This window comes from Rattus norvegicus, chromosome 2 (genome assembly GCF_021556685.1).
Source record: "Rattus norvegicus strain SHRSP/BbbUtx chromosome 2, alternate assembly SHRSP_T2T, whole genome shotgun sequence".
NCBI lineage: Eukaryota > Metazoa > Chordata > Mammalia > Rodentia > Muridae > Rattus > Rattus norvegicus.
In genome coordinates, this window is record NC_141535.1 from 30,342,785 (window position 1) to 30,365,305 (window position 22,521).

The 22,521-nt window shown below is 46.3% G+C and overlaps 1 protein-coding gene across 1 annotated transcript; it reads right to left on the bottom strand.

The window, feature by feature from the left end:
- Positions 1–1,428: 1,428 nt before the first annotated feature.
- On the bottom strand, positions 1,429–21,828 carry LOC147996007 (large ribosomal subunit protein eL8-like). The gene is made up of 2 exons (XM_087640416.1): positions 21,783–21,828; positions 1,429–1,715 (listed from the first exon to the last, which is right to left on the bottom strand). The coding sequence occupies exons 1-2, from the start codon at positions 21,826–21,828 to the stop codon at positions 1,429–1,431; spliced, it is 333 nt and encodes a 110-aa protein (XP_087496542.1).
- Between the last annotated feature and the right edge of the window lie 693 nt (positions 21,829–22,521).

The window sequence follows — 22,521 nt, forward strand, 5'->3', positions numbered from 1 at the left end:
CTCTTCTCTCTCTTCTCTCTCTCTCTCCTCTCTTTCCCTCTCCCTTTCTGTCCTCTCACCTCTTCTCCCCATGTGTTCCTAGCTGGCCTCTTCCCTTCTCTTCTCTCTCTGTCTGTCCTTCTCTGTCCCCTTTCTTTCTTTGCCTCCCCTCCCTTCTCACCTCTTCTCATGCTCCAAAATCAACTTCGTTTTATACTAGACCCGTGGTATGGCTGGCACCTCAGGTGGGGGATGCCCCAGCATGGCCTCCCTAAGGCGGCCCCTCCCACCACATTGTGCCACCATGTTATAAACCATACCATTCATGAGTTCCAGAGAAATGGGGCAATGTTTTTATCTGCTTCCATTTCCCTTAGAGGGACTACTTGGTAGTTCTTCTGTGGAAGAAAGAGTTGGATAAAGGGCATATTCAAGGGTGAGCCAAAGAGACAGATGTGGCCAGTGTGGTAAATGGTGGCCAGTTTTCTGACAGGTGATTTCACTTAAGTGAGTAGGGAAGGTGGGAGGAGAAAGGGGAAGGCAGACAGACTGTGATGGCGGAGGCTGTTGTGCTGGTTGCTAGGGTCTTTCTGCATGCCCCAAACACCACTCAACCCCACCAACTAATCTGATTAAACTCACAAAATCAGTGCAGAAACAAATGAAAGCCAATGAGAAGGCAATGTAGGTGAACGGAGACACAGATGCCAGGAGACTAGTTCTCCTCCTCTGCGAATTGGTAGTAATGGAGAGAAGGACTTTGAATTTGCAGCCCTGCCCCTATTCCCTCTCCTCCCTCCTTATCCTTACTCTCTCCTTCCCCCCCCTCCTCATTTCCTCTTTCTCTCCTTCATTTTCCTTCTCTCTCCTCTTCCAGTGTCCTCCCCTCCTTTCACCCCTTTCTGGAACTCTTCTCTCTCCTCCCTCCTCTGCCCCTCCCAATCTTCTCCACCTTTGTCAGGTTAGAAAGATTAAGTCAGGTTTCTCAGAACTCAAGGGACATGGAAATCTACCTGACTGCCAAGTTCATCAGGATTAGAGTCAATGCAACTAAACAATGGACGACTTCCATTACTTTGCAGTCATTTATCTGTGGCTGCCATCTTTGGCTAAGCTTAAATCCACAACTGAGTAAAGTCTTTGACTTGTACTGTTGTGTCAGTGATGGGGTTGAGCCAAGACTAAGTGAAGGGATGTCCAAGATAGAGACTTTGCAGTGGGTGATGTCTACACCGGAGCCTAGACATGTCGCCCTCATGGTGACCAACTGTTGAATCTATGACACAGCTTACAAATCTCTCAGCTTCAATATGGCTTTGGTGGTTTTTTTTACCCTCCTACCATTGTTGTGGGAGTGGGATGATGAACATGAAAGCGCTTTGCCAATAAGAAAGGATCCTGGAAAGAAAAGGGCAATTGGTATCTTTGCATCCTGGCCACCTCTACAAGCTATCCAAGGCCATTAGGACCCAGGACATTGCCTCCCCAACGGCGGTGGATCTTGTCATATCTGTCATTATAATTGGTCCTAATAGCTTCCACCAGCTTAGCCAGAGCACCCTTGTCTTCTGAGTTAACCTGTGTGAAGGCAACAGTGGTGATGATGCAGTAGGGCACCCCTATCTTTCGACACAGGGCAGGCAGGAAGACCACCAGCTCAATGGGGTCTACATCATAGGCAATCACCACCAGCTGAGCCTTCTTGTTCTCCACCAAGGTGGTGACTGTATTGACCCCTGCTCGGAGGACAGGTGGTCTCTTAGTTGGGATGTCCTCTTTGCCCACAACTTTCTTCTCAGTGCGGGCCAGCAGCCTTTGCTACTTCTCCTGCTTTGTCTCTGGCCTGTACCTGTGGGCAAGCTTAAGTAGCTGAGTCGCTGTTTGCCTGTCCAGGGCCTGGGTGAACTGGTTAATGGCAGGAGGTACTTTGAGCCGCTTAGAGAGGATGGCTCTTTGCCGCTGCAGCCTGTTGTAGTGGGGCCATCTGATGAAGCGTGTGAGATCTCTTTTGTCCTGCCCAGTCCGAAGTTCTTGGGCCTTTTCTTTTTTCTTTTTCTTTTTTTTTCCGGAGCTGGGGACCGAACCTAGGGCCTTGTGCATGCTAGGCAAGCACGCTACCACTGAGCTAAATCCCCAACCCCTTCTTTTTTTTTAAAATTTATTTATTTTATTTATATGTTAGTACACTGTAGTTCTCTTCAGATACTTCAGAAGAGAACATCCTATTACAGATGGTTATGAGCCACCATGTGGTTGCTGGGAATTGAACTCAGGACCTCTGGAAGAGCAGTCAGTGCTCTTAACCGCTGAGCCATCTCTCCAGCCCGGGCCTTTTCTTAAACAAAGGATTGACCACCATTTTGGCCTCCTGTTTATTGACCAAGGCAGGGGCCGAGGCCACCCTCTTCCCCTTTGCCTTCTTTCCTTTGGGCATCTTGCTCAGCTGGAGGAGAGAGCCTGAGGACTTCTTAAAAACCATATTCTTCTTCCTATGTTTGCAGCAGACAGTTTCCTGGTGAGCTCTGCTCCCCTGAAGTTTCATCTCGTGGTAGCTTAACTCTGATCTCCCTGGGTTGCCTCATGCTCTTCCAACCACACATGGCCATATACCCTCACAGACTTTCTTTCTTCTTCTGTTTATCTGTAACAGTGGTCAAAGCCCCACTTCTCAAACTTAGTCCTTACTGAGCTCTGCCTCTGTAATGTATGTGTCAAGCTTTGAGTGCCAGCAACCAGACTGCTATCTGTGTTCTTAGTACTTGAGCTCTTCCTAGATCTTTAGCCTGTGTGGCTCTCCCACTCCAGAAGCTTCCAGTAGAGGTCCTGTCCTCGCTCCCCCTCTCTGGAGTCTATGAGATGCCTTCAGTGGTTTCTGCGCACATTACTTATTGACCCTCCTCTCTGGCTTTTTTTTTCTGTTTTTTCTGGAGCTGGGGACCGAACCCAGGGCCTTGCGTTTGCTAGGCAAGCGCTCTAACACTGAGCTAAATCCCCAACTAAATCCCCAACCCCTCCTCTCTGGCTTTAATCTTACTCAGACACCAGTCCCACGTGTCCCTAGCTGTTCCCACTTAAAGGCCTTGCCACCTTCTCAGAACCAACTGCATTGAAGTCTGATCCACTTTTGCATAGAACCTGACTGCCTTCCTCACAGTTACAGCCAGCGGTTCTTAATCTGTGGGCTGAGACCCCAAAAAATCACAGAAAACAAATATTTACATTATGATTCATAGCAGTAGCAAAATTACAGTTATGAAGTGGCAACCAAAATAATTTCATGGTTGGGGGTCACTACGACCATAACTGTATTAAAGGGTTGCAGCGTTCGGGAGGTTGAGACGGTTGAGTTACACCATGAGTTTCTTCAATTGTTCCTTTCCTCGGAAAAGCCATCTTCTACCTTTCCTGCCTACTTTCTCCTGCCTCACTTTAGTTACACTGGGTTGCCTGCTCTGGCTCTTCACCAGCACACTCTTCACGAGGCCCAATGGTTTCCATCCCCACCCCACTTCTGTTCTAACAAGTGTAATTAATTTCAAGTCAGTGAATACAGCATCCTGCAGCCCCCAGTAGAGCTTGGGGGCTTTGTCTACATTGGGAGCTAAGCCGTCTGGTTAATGTTGAGACTCTTGCTTTTACTTGTAGCTCGAGTGGCTTGTCCTTGTACTGATTCATGGTCAAAAGTGTGGGTCCTTTTCTTTGCTCAAGTCCTAATCTCCCTTAACGGCTGGGTGCGTTTCTCCTGCATATCTGGTGCGTGTCTCCTGGCCTCCATGAAGCCTCTCTGGCCCAGCTGGCTCACCAGGGATCCTTTCTCCTTTGAAACACTTTAGCTTTTACCATTTCCTAGTTGGGAAAATTACATCATATTGGATACATTGATACAGAAAATGTTTACTAAGCTTCTCCTAGGCAGGAGGAAATAGAGTGGAACAAAGAGTGGAATGAAACTTACATTCTATAGTGCATGTGTCAGTGAGTGAGTGAGTGAGTGAGCGAGTGAGTGCCTCTGTGTGTGTGTGTGTGTGTGTGTGTGTGTGTGTGTGTGTGTGTGTGTGACACATTTCGGTGGGGGTCTAAGCAGAAAGCAGTCACGTATCTTAGCAATGCAGAGGATATCTATTGACAAGTTCCCCAATGAAAACTCAGAGGTGGCGAGCCCCTGTCCTGGACAGGCTAGGCTGGGCCAGTCAAAAGAAAGACCATCAAACATCCCACTGAAGGTACCACTGTAATGAGTACTCTGTGATGGAGAGATAGGAAAGATGGACGACACAATGGGGAGATGGCGGAGAAAGTGAAGCCAAGGAGTTTGTACATTGTGGAGAAAGGTGGAACTGGAGACTTGACTGCCGCGAGGAACAGGCAGATATGAGGACCTGAGCGACCACTTAATGCCATGCTGAGGTCTAGCCCAGGCTGCCACCAAGGGCCACATCTGGATCCATGGCTTTACCACAGCAGCTGTCTATGCTGATATCTGTGGCCTGAGTTGCCACCAAAGTCCATCTGAATGTCAATGGTCTCAGCTCTGGAGGCCATACCGATGCCAGGGGCCAAACAGATCTGAGTGGCCTGTGTTGCCACACGAGGCCATGGTGACATCTTTTTTTTTTTTCCTTTTCTTTTTTTCGGAGCTGGGGACCGAACCCAGGGCCTTGCAGGGCCTTGCGCTTGCTAGGCAAGCGCTCTACCACTGAGCTAAATCCCCAACCCCCATGGTGACATCTTGACCAGGGCTGCCACTGCAGGCCATGTCTGGGTCTATGCCCCTGCTGCAGATGGGATCTGTGTTGGGGTCTATGTCGATGTCCAAGGCCTGTGTTACCATCAAAGAGAGCCTTGGTTTGGTGCTGCTACCTGGGGCCACGTTGTTGTCCAAGCATTGTGCTGAGCTAGCCCCACCCCTTTCCAGGAGCCACACTTGGGAGAGCTGGCCCTGCCCCTCATTACCTGGGCAGCACTGGAGAGCTGGCTCTGGTGTTGTGGGCTCAGGATAGCTGGCCCTGCTCCTTGTCTGTTGTGGCATGGGTGAGGGAAAGATGCCATCCTCCAACCCCTTGCCACTTATGGCAGGAGGAAGAGCTTACTCCCAGGTCATGAGAGCAGGAGAGCTGCCCTTGCCCCTCACCAGATGCAGCATTCAGTAGAGGTGGCCCTGGTGGCATGGGGGTGGGTGAATCACCCCTCCCCCCACCGAGGACACGAGAACAGAGCTGGCCCTGACCCTGCCAGTTGTGACATTGCTGGAGAGCTCATCTTGGTGGTGTGGGCACCAAAGAGCTGGTGGGCTGACCAATTCAGCTACTACTCAGGTCCAGATCCAGGGCTTTGATTGGCCCACAATGGCATCTACCCCATCAGTGAACAGCTGGAGCACCTGAAGGGGCCAATCCTGCAGATTCAACACTCTAGGATCTCCATGGCACAGGATAACCACAGGATATCCGAGAAGAGTCACAGTGAAGATCCAGTATTGATAGTATAGGAGAAGCCAGAGACCTTGATCCAGACCATTGACTCATTGCAATGAACATTTGCAAGGAAAGATGTGTGACACTGTGTGACATACTGTGACACACTACAGCTTCCACGATGGGATGTTTTTTGTTTGTTTGTTTATTTCGTTTTGTTTTTCTGTTTATTTTTGATTTTCTATTGTGGGGGAAGTTGCAAGGGTGGGGGGCAGATATGAAGGGACAGGGAGATGAGTGAGATTGGGGTGCTGGTGCGCGAGAGATGGCTCAGCACTTAGGAGTACTTGTTGTTCTCGTGGGGACATGGGTTCCCCTTGCACCCACATGTGGCTTATAATCATTTATAACTCCAGTTCCAGGGGATCCCCACTCTCAGAAGAGGAGCATGGGGTACACATACGTGCACACAAGTAAAGCACATGTAAAATAAAAATGAGAAAATTCAATGGCAATGGATCTGAGAGAGGTCGATGGGCTTTTTTGAAATGGCTGCTTAGTAATGGGTTTTGTTTTTTATTGGATTTTTAAAATTTATTTACATTTCAAATGTTATTCTCTTTTCAGGTTTCCCGGCCATAAACTCCCTATCTCCTCCCCCTCCCCCTTCTTCTATGATGGTATTCTTCCACCCATCCATCCACCCCTTCCTGCCTTCCAACCCTGACATTCCCCTACACTGGGGGTCCAGCCTTGGCAGGACCAAGCGCTTCTCCTCCCATTGGTGCTCAACAAGGACATCCTCTGCTACATATGCAGCTGGAGCCATGGTTCTGTCCATGTGAACTCTTTGGATGGTGGTTTAGTCCCTGGGAACTCTGGTTGGTTGGTATTGTTATTCTGATTGGGTTGCAAGCCCCTTCAGCTCTTTCAATCCTTTCTCTAACTCCTCGAATGGGGACCCTGTTCTAAGTTCAATGGTTGACTGTGAGCATTCCCCTCTGTATTTGTCATGCTCTGGCAGAGCCTCTCAGGAGACAGCTATATCAGGCTCCTGTCAGCATGCACTTCTTGGCATCAGCAATAGTGTCTGGGTTTGGTGGCTGTATGTATATGGGCTGGATCCCCAGGTGGGGCAGTCTCCGGATGGCCATTCCTTCAGTCTCTGCTGCAAACTGTGTCTTCGTATCTCCTCCTATGAATATTTGTGTCCCCCCACCCCGAATATGGAATGCTTGACGAATGCTAATCTTCTCTGTATCATTCTGAAGTGAGCATAGTAATGGGTTTTCCTAAGAGGTGACATTTAAACCGAGATCTGTCATAAGAAGTGTCAACCATGAGAAGGTCTTGGGTAAACATTTTTTAGGTAATGAGAAATCAAAGCAGGTTGGCTAATTAGAGGTGCCACGAGGAGCCACACTTGGAAAGAGGATTAGGAGAAGAGAGAAATGGGTGTGTCACATGCCTGAAGAAATGGAGGGACCATTATGGACATGTTCAAGTTCACAGTGTGCATGAGATTCCCATGTGGGCGTGGTCAGAAGTATCTGTGCTTATATATTTTGATCTGCACGTTTCTTGCTTTCCAGACTGGGGAAGAAACAACAGGTCATGGGCCACAACTTCAGGGGCCATAACTGATGTGTCTTGTATCTCTCACAGTGCTGGAACAAAGCCTCGTGTATATATTGAGATAAAGAAATATATTTGATTGGCAAGAGAACTAAGGGCAGAGAAACCAAAGAGACAGAAAGCAAGAGTTTCCTAATTAGTCACAATGGTTTGTTAAGCTCCTTCATTAGGTTCCGGCACTGCTTGGCCCCTGTGGGACCTGAGAAGTGACAAGAGGCCAGAGTCCAGAGCAAGGGGATTCTTTTCTCCTCTCTGACCTCTTCCATCTCTTAAACCGTTAGATAATGGCCTCTCCTATGCAGAGTTGTGCTGCGTTTGTCTGCAGCCTCCTTGCCTCTCGTGGTACCTCCTTCAGCTCTCTGGTGTGCTTTTGTGACACTCAGCACTGACCTGATTCTGTATCTGAAGAACTCTCTGTCATCATCAAGCACATTTAACCAGTTCTACCTTGCACCCTGCTCTGTGTCAGGGAGATAAACCAGTCCTGGTCTCAACCTTTCTGACCATCCCGAATTTCTCCTGTACTGTGCCTCTTTTGCAGAAAATACCACGTCATCACCATCATCATCGCCAGAGGGATGGGTAGGTGTCTGTAGCATCTTGGGATGGAGAAAGAGACGCAGGGCTCCTGGACTCCTGTCCTGGTGGCCAGTGTTTGGGAGGCAGACGGAAGCAGGGCTGGAATCCTGGCTGTCTCATTCTAGTTCCCTGAGTACTGGGATTAAAGGTGTGCACCACCATTCTCGGTAATTTTCTTTTTAAAAAAATGTTTATCAATTGACTCATCGTTATGAGGTGTGTGTGTGTGTGTGTGTGTGTGTGTGTGTGTGTGTGTACATTTGCGTGTAAACACATCTATGGAGGTCAGAGAAAAAGTTGCAAGAGTAAAGTCTTTTCTTCCACCATGTGATTCTGGGGATCTAACTCAGATCATCTGTCTGAAGGGTAAATGAAGAGCCAGCCATCTTGCCGGCCCAGAGAAGATTTTCTAAAACTCTCCCACGGCTCGGCTCATTTATTCAAAGGTAGAGGGTTTCCAGGGAAGCCAACGAGAGCTTTAGGACGCTAATCCTGCAATTATTTCCTCTTCATCTGTTTCTCCCAACAGGGGTGCCAGAGTTGGGGTTGGGGTGCTAAGAGGAGGCCAGTGACTAGAAGAGGACAAGGACCCACCTTCTGCCTTCACTGAGAGCTAGAAAATTGAGAAACCCTAGAGAGCCAATTAGAGTCACCTGACAGTGAAGTAATGCATAGCCTTCCTCATAGAACCTTAGAGGTGAATTTGAGGCAGAAAGGATACGTAGTGTGTGGGGCATTCCTGTGAGAAAGCTGGGTTCAGCTTCGTGTCCATAGGAGTCAGGAAACAGTGCCTCTATCTACAGGAAGAAGGGGAAGAGGAGGAGGAAGAGGAGGAAGAAGGAAAGTGAAGGAGGAAAAGGAGGCTGTTTGATGGAGGGCAGTGGAGTCTCAACTCCTGAACTTTTCTGTGTCTTATTGGGGTGCCCTCTTCATCGACTGGAGAGCCATCTAGTCATACTTATAGCTCAGGTGAGAACCCAGGTCATATGAGTTGGGTTGTTGGGGAGTAGCTCTAGAACGATGCTACTCTTTGATAAAATCATTCTATTTTCGTTCAAACTAGGCATTTAAAATATATAAATGGGGTTGGAGGTGTGGCTCAGTTGGAATAGTGCTTGTCTAGCATACGTGAAGCCTTGATTCATTCCCAGCACTACATATTCCGGGCATGGGGTTTCATGGCTATCGTCTTAGGGTTTTATTGCTATGAGGAGATACCATGACGAGGGAATTTTGTAGAAGACAAAATTTAATTGTGGCTTACAGTTTCAGAGGTTCAGTCCATTATCATCATGGCAGGAAGCATGGCAGCATACATGTAGACATGGTGCTGGATGAGCTAAGAGTTCTACATCTTGATTCAAAGGCAGCCAGGAAGAAACTAATTTTCACACGTGGTGGGACTTGATCATATATATAAGACTTCAAAGCCCCTCCCGCACAGTGACATACTACCTTTAGCATGACCACACCTCCTAATAGTGCCACTACCCATGGGTCAAGCACATTTAAACCAGCACATTCCTCTCCCTGGCCTCCACGGGCTTGTTCAAACACACAAGTCTATGGGGGCCGTACCTAGCCATAGCGTAATCCAAAACGCATTTAGTCCAACTTCCAAAGTCCCCATCGTCTATAACAGTCTCAACGATGTTAAAAGTCTAGAGTTCAAAGTGTCTTCTGAGATTCATGAAATCTCTTAACTGTAATTCCCTATAAAATGAAAATAATAAAGCAGCTCACATATTTCCAACACCACAGGATATACATTACCATTCCAAAATGTAGGGAAGGGAGCACAGTAAGGAAATACTGGACCAAGGCAAGACCGAAAACAAGCTGGTCAAACTCCGAACTCTGTGTCTCCATGTCCGATGTCAAAGCAGTCTTCAGATCTCCATTCCTTTCAGCTTTGGTGACTGCAACACATCTCTTTCTCTTGGGCAAGTTCCTCTCCCTGTATCCCACAGCGCTGGCATCTCGAACATATTGGGCAGACGTGGTACCAAGGGAACTGAGAGTTCTACATCCTGAACCAAAGGCAGCCCAAAAGATACTGAATTCCACACTGGGTGAAGCTTGAGCATGTATATGAAGCCTCAAAGCCCTGCCTTCAAATTGACACATTTCCTCTAACAAGGCCACATCTTCTCCAATGAGGTCACATCTCCTAATAATGTCACGTCCCATGGGCCAAGCATATTCAAACCACCGCAGCTGTAATAATAGCATTTGTGAGGTGGAAACAGGAGGATCAAATGTTTGACGTCATCCTTAGCTGCACAAGTGAGTTCCAGGCCAGCCTGGATACTGTAGATTCTGTCTTCAAAAGAAATCATTGGTATATCGCAGAACAGAACATGAAGATCAATGAACTGGCCACCCGGCCTATTCAAGTTTCATTCATCTGTCTCCCCACAGTCTGTTTCCTGTTAGGTGGGGGATGGGAAGAGTTATGACCCACAGGTGTGCTTTGTCTTGATTAAAAAGGATAACCCTGTAACATCAACTTTCCCTCTCTTTTAGGAAACAACTAGTCTCTAGATAGAGAGACCCTTTAGAAGCCCCAGAGAACGATATAAGGTCACCCTTAGGATGGACTCTCCTCAGCCTCTCAATGGCTGCTACACCCACCCCAGAGTTTCCTTTCATCTATCTATACCCCTCCCACTTCCTGCAAGAACTCTTTATGAACACAAAAGATGTTTACCAAGCAAAAACTAATTTTGCATAATGACAGGCACTTGGTTGCAGAAAGGAGGCATTTACATGTCATTTACTTTCTAGAAATTTCCAAGTGGTCTCTGAAGGTCTCCGAAGTGGTGCTTTCATTATTGCTAAACAAGAAAAGGGCCGAGACAAGTGCTTCATTGAAGTTTGAATTTGGAGCGTCTTTTCCTCTAAGTTACAATTAGGCCAGCCTCAGGAGTCTTCAGATACTACCCAGACTTACATTTTCTAGTGACACTTTGCGGTACTGAACATCTATGAAATATATTCTCCTGCCTGGTGCAGGCCTGTAGCGTCAGCTGTGGAGAAGACCAAGACAGGAGGGTGACTTGAACCCAGGAGTTAGAGACCTCATGGCCATACAGTAAAATAATATAAAATAAAATGAGAGCAAAACTAAGTCTTAGAAGATGTCTCTCCTCATGTTCTCTCTGTGTCTGTGTCTGTGTCTGTGTCTGTGTCTGTGTCTGTGTCTGTGTCTGTGTCTGTGTCTGTGTCTGTGTCTGTGTCTGTGTCTGTGTCTGTGACTGTGTCTGTGTCTGTGTCTGTCTGTCTGTCTGTCTGTCTGTCTCTCTCTCTCTCTCTTGCCTCCTCTCCTTCCTGCTACACTTCCAAGGACGATTTTGAGCTTCTGTTCCTACTGCTGTCACATTCTGAGTGCCCAGATTCCAAGCACACACCACTGGGAACAGTTATGTGATCTGAGGTGGTGGCTCTCAAGTGTGCCTGAGTTGAGCATGAGATGACAGACACACATGTGTATCTAGGCCGGACCACATGTTCCAACTTTGCCTCCAACTCCAAATATTTAGACCTGTGGTTGGAAAAGTATGTGGATGTAGGAAGAAGATGAGGTCTGCCTTGGGGAATGAGCAGGTGGATCATCTCTGCCTCCATTTGTGCTCTCCAGTTTGCTTTTGTGCAGAGCAGATCCCAGGCAGCCCTCCAAACCCCAGAATATGGATTATCTGCCTAAAATTAGGAAAATGACCAAGCTGTCTGTGTCAGGCCTACTTCCAGTTTCCCATCACTAGGTTCAGTGATCTCTTTGACAAGCCGTTCCCATCTCCCTTGCCAGAGAGTCCGACGGGCCACTGGTGATGGATCCAGAGAAGGCTTCGGTGACCTCACATCAGCTGCCAGCTCTGATGTGACTCTGAGCCGGGTGTCAGGGACACAGGGACGCATGACAGACTCGGAGCTGTTCTGTTACAGCGAGAATATTTCCCTTTCCAAAGCAGAGGTGATGGTTAATAAATTCTGATACCAGCTCCTCCCACACACATCAATTTATCCTTTGGCTGGAGATCAAAATGAATTAGCCATGGAGCCAAAGGGCACAGGTTCAAGGCTTGACTGTGAGAACAAAACTTTAATTAGGAGTTTTGATTACTTCTCATAAGATATGTAGGATTCCAAGCTTCGGAGAATCTAATGGATTGAAAAAAAATGTTTTTTTGCTAACAGGAAACAGAATGAGGCTGATAAAAAAACCCCAAAACATCGGGGTCTGCTGTGAATTAGGATGACGCCACTGGTACATTTCCCACGGGTAGCTAAACAATTTCAGATATAAATTACTTTCAGTGCCTTTTTCCCCTCTTGCCCCAAACAGGAGCTTGTGTTTCCTGCTGATTAACAGAAAACGCCACTGTATTTCCCAGCTTCCCTGAGCCAGCTAACCCTGCTGTTTTCTGTGTTTTCAGACTAATGGGGGAGGGGGGGTTGGTCTAAGACTGAAGTTGCTTAGAGACTTAGGCTACAAACACTAGGGTCTGTGGGATGGCATAGGGGCTGTGTTGAGTTGAGGTAGCCATGGGAGCCTTCAGGTTCTATCACGAAGTGTTTTGTCTCTCCTCCTGTTCTGTCTGTGTCTGTGTCTGTGTCTGTGTCTGTGTCTGTGTCTGTGTCTGTGTCTGTGTCTGTGTCTGTGTCTGTGTCTGTGTCTGTGTCTGTGTCTGTGTCTGTGTCTGTGTCTGTGTCTGTGCCTGTGTCTGTGTCTGTCTGTGTCTGTATCTGTCTGTCTGTCTCCTTCTTCTTCTTCTTCTTCTTCTTCTTCTTCTTCTTCTTCTTCTTCTTCTTCTTCTTCTTCTTCTTCTTCTTCTTCTTCTTCTTCTTGTCCTTCTCCTCCTCCTCTTCCTCCTCCTCTTCCTCCTCCTCTTCCTCCTCCTCTTCCTCCTCTGCTTCCTCCTCCTCCTCTTCCTCCTCCTCCTCCTCCTCTTCCTCTTCCTCTTCTTCTTCTTGTCCTTCTCCTCCTCCTCTTCCTCCTCCTCTTCCTCTTCCTCCTCCTCTTCCTCCTCTGCTTCCTCCTCCTCTTCCTCTTCCTCCTCCTCCTCTTCCTCCTCCTCCTCTTCTTCCTCCTCTTCTTCCTCCTCTTCTTCTTCTTCTTCTTCTTCTTCTTCTTCTTCTTCTTCTTCTTCTTCTTCTTCTTCTTCTTCTTCTTCTTCCTCTCTCTCTCTCTCTCTCTCTCTCTCTCTCTCTCTCTCTCTCTCTCTCTCCTCCTTTCCTTCCAGCTACGCACCCAAGGATGATTTTGAGCTTTTGCTCCTACTGCTGTCACATTCTGAGTGCCGGGATTCCAAGCACACTCCATTAGTGGGGATTGAACTCAGGGCTTTATGCATGCTAAGCAAGCACACTACTAACTGGCCTATATTTCCAGTCCCACTAAGCATCTTCTTTATTAGTGTCCTCTAGTTAAAGGGCTAACTCCAGGAACCCTGACTGCCTATCCTGGCCAGTCTCCCCACTTGCATACAAGGAAGGGTCGGTCTTCTTTTATGTCCTGGCTTCTCCACCCGTACTCCCTGCACTTAAGTATTCATGTTTACTTTTGAGTGGGATAAAAGTGCATAGTCTTCTCTCATCCATTCTCATCCTGTTTCTCCACCTCCTCCCTGCAGGATAATGTGCTGAACATCAGGGACGTCACTGTGAACCAGGTAGACATAGCCATGCCCCAAAGAAGCTCCCAGTCTGGCTTGAAAAACCAATGATAAAAATAAGATGTATGTCATGAATGAGATAGGTAGGCTGCTGTCTGCGGCAGGGGAGGGGTGGGAAGGTCTGTCTTGAATAGAGCAGTCAAAGAAGGTTCTAGGAAAATGTTTGTGGTCCTTGGATGTGTGATGAGAGTGTATTGCAGATGGGGAGTGGAGATTATCGTAAAGAAAGACAATCATAGGCTTTGAGTCTCTGGGACCCTCACCAGATTTCCCATGGCTTATTATTAAATATATTTGTTACTTTCCACATCACTGAATCTGAAATATTTAACACAGGTAACTAAGAGAACAGCCTTATTTTGGTTCATCGTTTCAGATGGTTTTGTCAATGTGACAGAGTCACCTGGGAAGATGAAATGTCAATGGAAGAATTGCTTCCATTCAATTGGTCTGTGGGCCACTTTCTTGATGAATGATTCATGTGGAAAGGCTGAGCCCTCTCTGGGCAGTGCCATCCCTAGGCAGTCTGGCCTGGGCTGTGTGAGAGAGCTCTCTGAGAGAGCCTTTTTGGAAAGCAAGCAAGTAAGCAGTGTCCCTCAGGTTCTCTACTTGACTACCACCTTGAGCTCCTGCCCCGACCTCCCTAGATAATGGACTGAGACGTGAAGTATAAGTCAGATAAACCCTGTCTTCCCCAGCATGCTTCTGGTCAGTGTTTTGTTGTATCAGCAGAAAAGAAAACTGAAGGTCAGGCCCCAGTCACTTGTGGTAGGAAAAACAAAGTCTAGCATCTCAGGATCCGGTCTCTGATGGCAGGAGCATTTGGCCATGGCCCATTCACACAGTAGCAGATCAGGAGGCAGAAAAAACAAGCCAGAACCAGGCTCAGTACAGCCTTCAGAACCTGGCCCTTCGTCACCTAATGTTTCTAGCCAGGACTTCTAAAGGGACCTGGCCTTTAGGATAGCATCCCCAAGCCCGAGAATCAAGCGTTCGAAACACAAACTTGTAGGGAACATGTCCAACTCAAGCCCAAGGTAGGATGCTGTTTTATACTATTTCAGGGGTCCCTGCTCTCTCTCTTTTTCCCTTTCATAGCAAAAATGGCATGGGTGGTACACCCATGGGGCATTGCATAAAACACATAGTTCCAAAGGGTATGGAAACAGTAAAGAGGTCTTGACGCTGTCAGACTCAGTGAGTTCCAGGGGTAGAGACAGATTCCTCACTCATGGGTACAAGACACTCACAAAGATAAAGTACCACAGTGCTGTTTCTTCTCACTTCTCACAGCTGGGAGCTGACTGGCTTCCTGTCTCCTCTCAGTTTTCCTTGACAGTACTCAGGAACATCCAATTTTTTTTTTTTTTTTTAAAAAGGCTTGTATCTATCCTGGCAAACTCCTTGAGGGCAGGGATGCTTTGAATTCGTCATCCCCAACAAACCAAACGCACTGCTCATTTCCACGCCCATAGAAACGGTTCCATGAGAATTTATCGAGTGATTAATGCTGAATACTTAAAGTGATCTTTAGGGAGATGAGCCATTAGAAAGGTTGGGCCAATTTCTGCTTGTTTTATGGCTTTGGCTCAATGGTTGGTTCTAGGAAGCCCATAATTATTACTATTAATAACAACAACAAAAAAATGCCCAGGGTAGGATCTCTGCTTTATTCTTTTGATGAAGCCTTTGGCCTGGTGACAAGAATATCACTGAAGGCTGGGAAACAAACGTCAGGTTGCTCTGCAGAAGTCACAATGAGCGCCTCCGCTTCGCTCGGATGTAGTAATGTCTGGGCGTTTGGTTCCCAGTATAAGGCATATGTCCCTGTTTCCGGTTTAGACAGTGACATAAACCTTACTTCCTGCCTTCTGTCTCTTGTTCTAGAGGCTCCACGCCAGTCCTATCACAGGCAACTTTTGCAGTCAGGCAAGCCCTATAAGGAAGTCAGTGCAGTCCCAGAAGTTCTCAGGAGTACATGTTAAATGTATACCACGTCTGTCATGGAAAGCTCAAAAGAAAAAAAACGCCACCACTTAGCAGAATTCTTTCTTCAAACTTGCCTTTATAAAGGGCTCTGAGTAGAGGATACGACTTGTAAAGGAAGCTAGCACAGGAGTGGTGGGGAGTGCTTTTAATTCCAGCCCTCAGGAGGCAGAAACGGGCAGGTCTCTGAGTTTCAGGCCGGCCTGGTCTACGTTGCAAGTTCCAGGATCCGAGGCCATCAACTAAATTTTGCCCATAAATACCATCCTTTGCCTCCAAACCGAAAGCCGTTTTTGTCAAATGGTGGTAGTGGTCCAAGGATCAGGAGTGGCATCGAGGGACGGTGTGTCCCTGTACGGTGGGGTCTGGGGTAGCTCCGTGCACTCTTCTGAAGTCATGCCTGCTCACTTACAGCCAGAAAAGTCTTGTTCAGTGGCAGGGAACCTTGTAGAATCTGGACAGGCGATGTGATGTGGTTGTAGGACAGAAACGGCAGATGAGAACAAAGATAATGAAAAGAATTAGTGTCAGGCATTTGTTGCTTGGCTCTCAGCCCTAGGTGAGCACTCAGCCAACACCCAGGGAAACTGGGCCACAGTTAACTAGGTTTTGGGCCAGAGGCAGTAGGAGCATTTATTAGCTAATGGAAACAGTTTTGTGCTGAGGAGGAAGAGTTCAGGAGTGACAGAGAAGCTTCCTCCTTAAGTCTTCTCTTCCTGAAGACACTGTACAGCCTGGTTTACTCTGGGCTTAACACCCTGTAATTACTGTCAGTTGAAGTGAAAGACCGAACGTACTTCTGGCTCCATGCTTTCTCCTTGCCCCAAACACAAGCAGGAAAGGGACAGGAAAGGAAAACAAAACAAAACCCAAGCTAAGCAAGAAGGTCCCTGGACCTTGGACTGGCAATGGGGATGAAATGTCAATAGTTAAACAAAAAGAAGAAGAAGAACCGTGAGTTTATCACGTTTGGGTTCAGAATCAACAAAGGCCCAATTAACACCCGTTTTGGAGGTTAGTCATTTGGGTACTTGTAGATAGCTTTTTAAACAAGACAGCTTGGAGTCCGCAGTGCAGGGGTAACCCAAGTGTTGATAAAAGAAATGTCAGAATAAAGATTACTATAGAAATGCTGCAAACGCAGGGGGCTCCTGCACCGGGGCTGACAGCTCAGCTGCATTCTCTGATGGAGGGATCCATGCTTTGCCTCAAGTTAGCTTTTAAGCCTGGGTCCAGTTGTTCTCTGAGGGTTGTTTTTGCTACATGTTTCTCCTGTCAGTCTTCACAGGGTCCCACATCTTCCCGGATTTGTAGTCTGGGGCTGAGTCCAAGAGTTTTGTTTTTTCAGCTTGGGAGTCAAATTTTACTCTTCTCCTTGGACTCAAATTGTTTGGACGTCGCGGGTGCAATGGTAAAAGGTCATTTGCAATGGGATGAACTCTACCTTTACTCACCCTTTGCTGTTTTTGCTAAGCTCCCCACAAGTGCCGAACCAGGAAGGTGGAAACTGGTTACAGAGTGGCAATCTGTTATGACACCTGGGTCCTCTGCGTGCAGCCTTGATACATCAAGGCAGACCCCCAAACAGAATCCCAACTCCATGTCCCCCTAGGCAGTACTCCCTGTCAGTGTCCCCCCTGCCACTCTGAGAGGGATAAGGTTAGTTCTTTTCTCAATGAAGCATAATGATGAAATTAATTACACGTCCACACTCTGTTACTTAACTCAGAAGGACAACAGGCCTTCAAGTCCAATGGGATTGATGCAAACTTGCTTTCTACTTGAGGAAACTGAGCCAGGAAAAGAAGATAATCTCCAGTCTCCCCCAGGTCCAGCAGAACTAGACCACAATGCTTTACACTGTGAGACTCACAGCCAACGAGCATTTACTCATTAATTAGATCTGCTATTGTTCCCAGAACTTTCCCAGAACCTGTGGCACTAGGTCTGGTGGTTAGATCCCCCAGGGTTACCTGGATCACTTTACCTTTGCTCTTCTTTCTTCCTGGTTAGCATGGTAGACATAGGCAATCCATTACCTTCATCAGAATTATCAGAAACACGGCCCTCTAGCCTTTTTACATCAGAAGCAGTAACTTCCAATGCTGCTCAAGATCTGATTTTTAATAATCTTTCTCCAGAGAAATTCTGTGTATCCTGAGAATCACTCCAATTGGCCTAACTTTATGATTTTTAGGCCAGGTGGGGCCATATAATTAATTATTAATATGAAAAGAGTGTTATAAATAAATGGTATATCCCAGAACTGAGAATTTGGGGCATCTGAAGTTTCTCTTTCAAATCCTATACTTACTCAACAAGAAAAAAAAATTCAAGTTTATGAACTTTTCCCCTCTGGGTTTAAAATTTTTCTCAGTAACAAAGAAGAAATATTGGCATTTTTTTTCTTTTGGCCATGTGAGTAGTAACAAAGTTATCTTTTTTTTTTGCTTAAAAATTATTTCATGCCATGATAGCTTATCTGGGTATTGAAGTCCTGGCTGACTGCTGTTTTACTTCAGTGTGATAAAATGATTACTCTGCTGTCTTATTATTCACTACTGTTGCAACTTACTTGTCTCCTTTGAAGGTTACCTGTCTTTTCTTCTTTGGTAGCCTTTAACGTTCCCTCTTCGCAACATTTTTTTTTCTACAAAATGTTTTTTTGTTGTTGTTGTTGTTGTTGTTGTATGTTTAGTATTACATTATTTTCTTTGGTACTCAAGATAACTTTGAGACCATATAATTTTATTATATATATTCACTTTTCTTTTTTTTGAGACAGGGTCTCACTATGTAACTCTCATTGTCCTGGAACTCACCCTGTAGACCAGGCTGGCCTGGAACTCATAGATCTACCTGCAGCTGTCTCCAGAGTGCTGGGATTAGAGGCATGAGCCACCACTCCCAGTTCTCTATAAAGTTTTCAGTGTCTGAATATTCATTGGTGTTTATCTCATTCTTAACTCCTTCTGAGACACATACCAAGACCTCATAATAACTGCTACTGCATTTTTGTTTGGTTTCTTCTTCTTCTTCTTCTTCTTCTTCTTCTTCTTCTTCTTCTTCTTCTTCTTCTTCTTCTTCTTCTTCTTCTTCTTCTTCTTCTTCTTCTTCTTTTTTTGGTGCCACATTCTAGGTAAATTCTTTAACATTCTCTTTCAATTACTGAAATTGTCATATTGAAGTTAGAGTGAATTTACCTACTAAGCTCAAATACTTTTTCTTTGCACCTCCCCCTCCCCTCCCCGTGTATGTGTGTGATAGGTTTTCACTATGTACTTGAGGCTGGCCTCAAATATAAGGATCCTCTTGTCTCACACCTCCTAAGATTTACAGAAATACTATACTTTTCATTATTAGGATTTCTAGTTGGTTTCTTTTTATATCTACCTGTTCTTGTTGCATTTTTACTTGTTTTGTTTCACAAATTAATGATCTCTTCATAGATAGTTTTTTTTGTTTTCTTGTTGAGGATTCTAACTATTCCTATTTTAAATATACTTTCAGGATCAGTTATTACTTTCATTTATCCCAAGTCTTGATTTCTTCAGTTCCAGTTCTTAGTTTTAGAGTTTTGATTACATAATATTTATTTGAGGTGGTGTCATATGATCTTTCTCTTTTCTCTCATGTATTTACCTCCCTGCATATTCTGTTCTATCCAGCAAATTTTTAAATTGTTCCCACGTAGGTCTTAGGGTTCCAGGTCACAGCCTGGCTTTACACTGGCGGGTCTAGATGCCCATTTTGTGATGACATGGAAATATTCCAGACTTCGTCACTGGGCCGGTCGCCTAGTCAGTCCAATTCCTGGTCATGCCTCTGTTCCTGACTTTGGAGGTTAATTTTAATATGAGCCCCAGTCTCTGCTACAGCTGCAGCTCTTTGAAGGAATTCTTACCATATTCGGGGAAGAACAAATCTACATTCATGCAATAAATCTACACTTGGTCTCACCGTGTTTAGAGCACTATGCCTCTCCTTCTCTGGCTGCCTCCAGCACCGACTGAGCTCATAGCCTTAGTGACTTGATGTGTTTTCTCTCTGTTCAGCTTCCGATGCATGGATATTTGTCTCTCCTTCACATATATACATATATACATATATATATATGCATATGACTCATTTAAAAATTATTATGTTTTAAATTTATTCTTAAAATATTTCCTGTGATCACTGTGTTCGGACTGCAGGGAAGGACTTCAAGGCATAAGCTCACAATGGCACTGTGATCTCCAGGTTCTAGTTTTGGGGACAAAACCAGCAACAGAGCCATAATGCTTGCTCTCAGACATCTCCCATGACTGCTTCTGCGAGACAGATTTTCTCCTGTGCTTCCAATATTACACGCTGTTCTCTTAAGATGGCTCCAGGCCTAACAAAGCCCACTCATTATTGATTAGTCCTCTCCTACATGACGTTATTAAGACTATCAATGATCCACTTAGGAAGTGCTTTTGTAATAAATTCGTAATATCCTCTGAAGAAATGGATCTGGGTGGAAGCCAGGCCAACCTAGGAAAGAACATGCTTAAAATAAGAGGCTAGTTCTCAAAAGCACACAAGGTGGCCGTAGAAATGGACCGTGTTCCTGTCTGGCTACAGATTAAACTGAAATTCTTTGCAGACAATGAGGTAAATAGCAGTAACATCACATAAGGTAAGACTTTCAATGAAACCTTCAAAGACCTATTTGTTCTGGTTCTGGGAGAGCCGCTATGACTGGGTGCTGAGCAGGGATGATGAGGTAGGCATGGAGGTGGAAATTTGGTTCTGCAGCACAGTATGCAGATTAAATATGGTATAAAGATGGATGGATCAGGCAGAACATATTAGCCATTGCCGGAGAAACATCCATTTCCATTATTGAAAATGGTTTCATATAGCAGTCCCCAAACAATGTTTAGCCGGTAGCTATTTAAAGAAACCTTTCTGACACTTCTTTATATTTCCTCCCAGGTTCACCCACGTAAGCCAGTTCCTTTGCTGGCTCCCAAGTGGTCATTTAACACACAATTGTGGGTGAGAAAAAAAAATAGATGAATTTAGTTTCACGTGAGCATTGATGAAGAGACGCAAAGGAAGGCTCTAACACTATCCATGGGAGTCAAAGAAGGTTCATCAGGGGAGGTGTTATCACAGCTAAGCTCACATGGAAGTCTGGGTGCAGCAGGAAGGGCTACAGTGCTGGGTGAGTGTGTATATATGTGGGTGCAGTATTTCAACTATGAAGAAAGATGGTGGTCAAGACCCTTAGCTTTCAGGTGACCCTTTCTGTCCTCCTTCCTTATGTTATATTGATTTCTTTGGGGGAACACCTTTCTTTGTACCTGCCAGACCCCCATTTTGTATTAATGGCGGGAAAGACTTTCCACTGCTCTTCCTCCTGGAAGAGTGCACCCAAGAGTAGACAGTAGCTATGGAGGAAGTTCATGGCAGTGGGGACATACCTGCTGAATTGCTATGTCTCCCTTTGCTTTCGGTCACTTCCCTAACCTCCATGCCTCTTGTTTCTCTGTCTCAAATACTACGTCCTTTCAGCAATTTCCATTTTGCATTGGCTGAACTAAACCACTGTCTTTAGTGGGAGACAGGAAGTTTAGCATGAGTGGGTTACTGTTGTGCGGCAAGGTAGGAAGTCGTAGCCAATGGGTTTAGAGAGAAATGTGGATTAGAAAGTGTCTCATTTGATGCATCGATTACTCCCCTCATGGCTGTAACCAAAATACCCAAGAGAGGCAACTTAAAGGAGAAGAGGATTATTTGGGCTCACAGATTAGAAGGTATGGTCCACCATGGTGGGGGACAACTTTATCCATGGTGGCAAAAGCCACCAGTAGCTGCACAGCTGGCCCCCATGTTGACAGACGGAGAATCATACTGCTGAGACCTCACCCAGAAGTGAGGCCCACTCCTAAGTGCCTCAATCATCCAGACAGGCCCTACGTTCCATTGATTCCTCAGCCCCCCCAAAGTAGTTCCACCAGCTGGGATTCCAACACATCGTTCTGCTGGTGTGCATTTCGGAGACAAGCCACAGCATTTGGTATTGGCTCCTGGTCCTCACAGCTGGGGGCTGGTTTTAAGCATAAGCAGAGTGAGGCTATTTTGAGGGCAGCTCTGATGGAGCCTTTGGAGTAAGGGTGGGTGAGCAGGGAGAGCGCCTTGGAGCGCCATAGTCTCAGCAAGTACAGGTGAGGACTTCGGGTGAGCAGGGAGAGCGCCTTGGAGCGCCATAGTCTCAGCAAGTACAGGTGAGGACTTCGGGTGAGCAGGGAGAGCGCCTTGGAGCGCCATAGTCTCAGCAAGTACAGGTGAGGACTTCGGGTGAGCAGGGAGAGCGCCTTGGAGCGCCATAGTCTCAGCAAGTACAGGTGAGGACTTCACTCGTTAGGAGCTGTACTGCCCAAATGGAGGCGGGGCGGAGGGATGTGAGCCCTTGTGTGAGCTGTCACAGGACACTGATCCACTCAGCAGGTAAGGAGTAGAGTAGCTCACCTGCCGTCCTCACCATGGGCCAGAATCTTCTCATTCCCTGCAGCAGCAACGAGGGACATCCCTGTTGACTATCCATGGTCTCCGTTTGTCTGGTCCAGGTTTGAGGTTCTGGAAGCACAGATCTAGGAGCCTCAAGAAGAGACATGGGGGCATGCGAGGGTGGGCCAGAACTAGCTCCAAGAAGTTCAGGTCTAAGAAGTCTGGCGTTTTGCCAACACACATGCTCTTTCTCTGATCCTGCTTCTTTACCCTTAACCCCTCTCCAGGAGATCCCAGGGCTAGCACTTCTTGTTCTCTTATCTTGTTCTCTTTCCTCTGCCCCTATCTGTCACCACACCAAGATTTCTTCCAGTGACTCCTGGAAAGGTTCCCATGACAATGCTAAGAGTGGTTTTGAATTGGAATTGGACTCGGGCCCACACAAAAAGGGTGGGGCTTTCCTGGTGACAGAATCAGGGCTGGGAAAGAGAACTGCAGGGAAGCTTCTTGTTGGAGCTTGATGAACAACTGGGCTGGTACCAAGATGGTCTGAGCCCCACACTGGGTGTCCAGGCTTTGCCACCTTCGTGGACCTCCCAGTCTGAGGTCACCTCACACCTTGGCAAAGTGGCTTTCTGACAAAACTCAAGTTTGCAGAGTAAGGCATTCTGGAAGCAGAATTTTATCATTTTATCATTCTGGTGTGGTCCTTTTCCATATTTCTTGAGAGGCAGAAGGAAGTAGTGGCCCTTGTATTAATTAGGGTTCTCTGG

Coding starts and splice junctions, on each gene's coding strand:
- LOC147996007 (XM_087640416.1), bottom strand. CDS start 21,828: ATGTCCCTCGTTGCTGCTGCAGGGAATGAGAAGATTCTGGCCCATG. Junction 1,716..21,782: donor TGAGAAGATTCTGGCCCATG/GTGAGGACGGCA, acceptor TCCTCCGAGCAG/GGGTCAATACAGTCACCACC.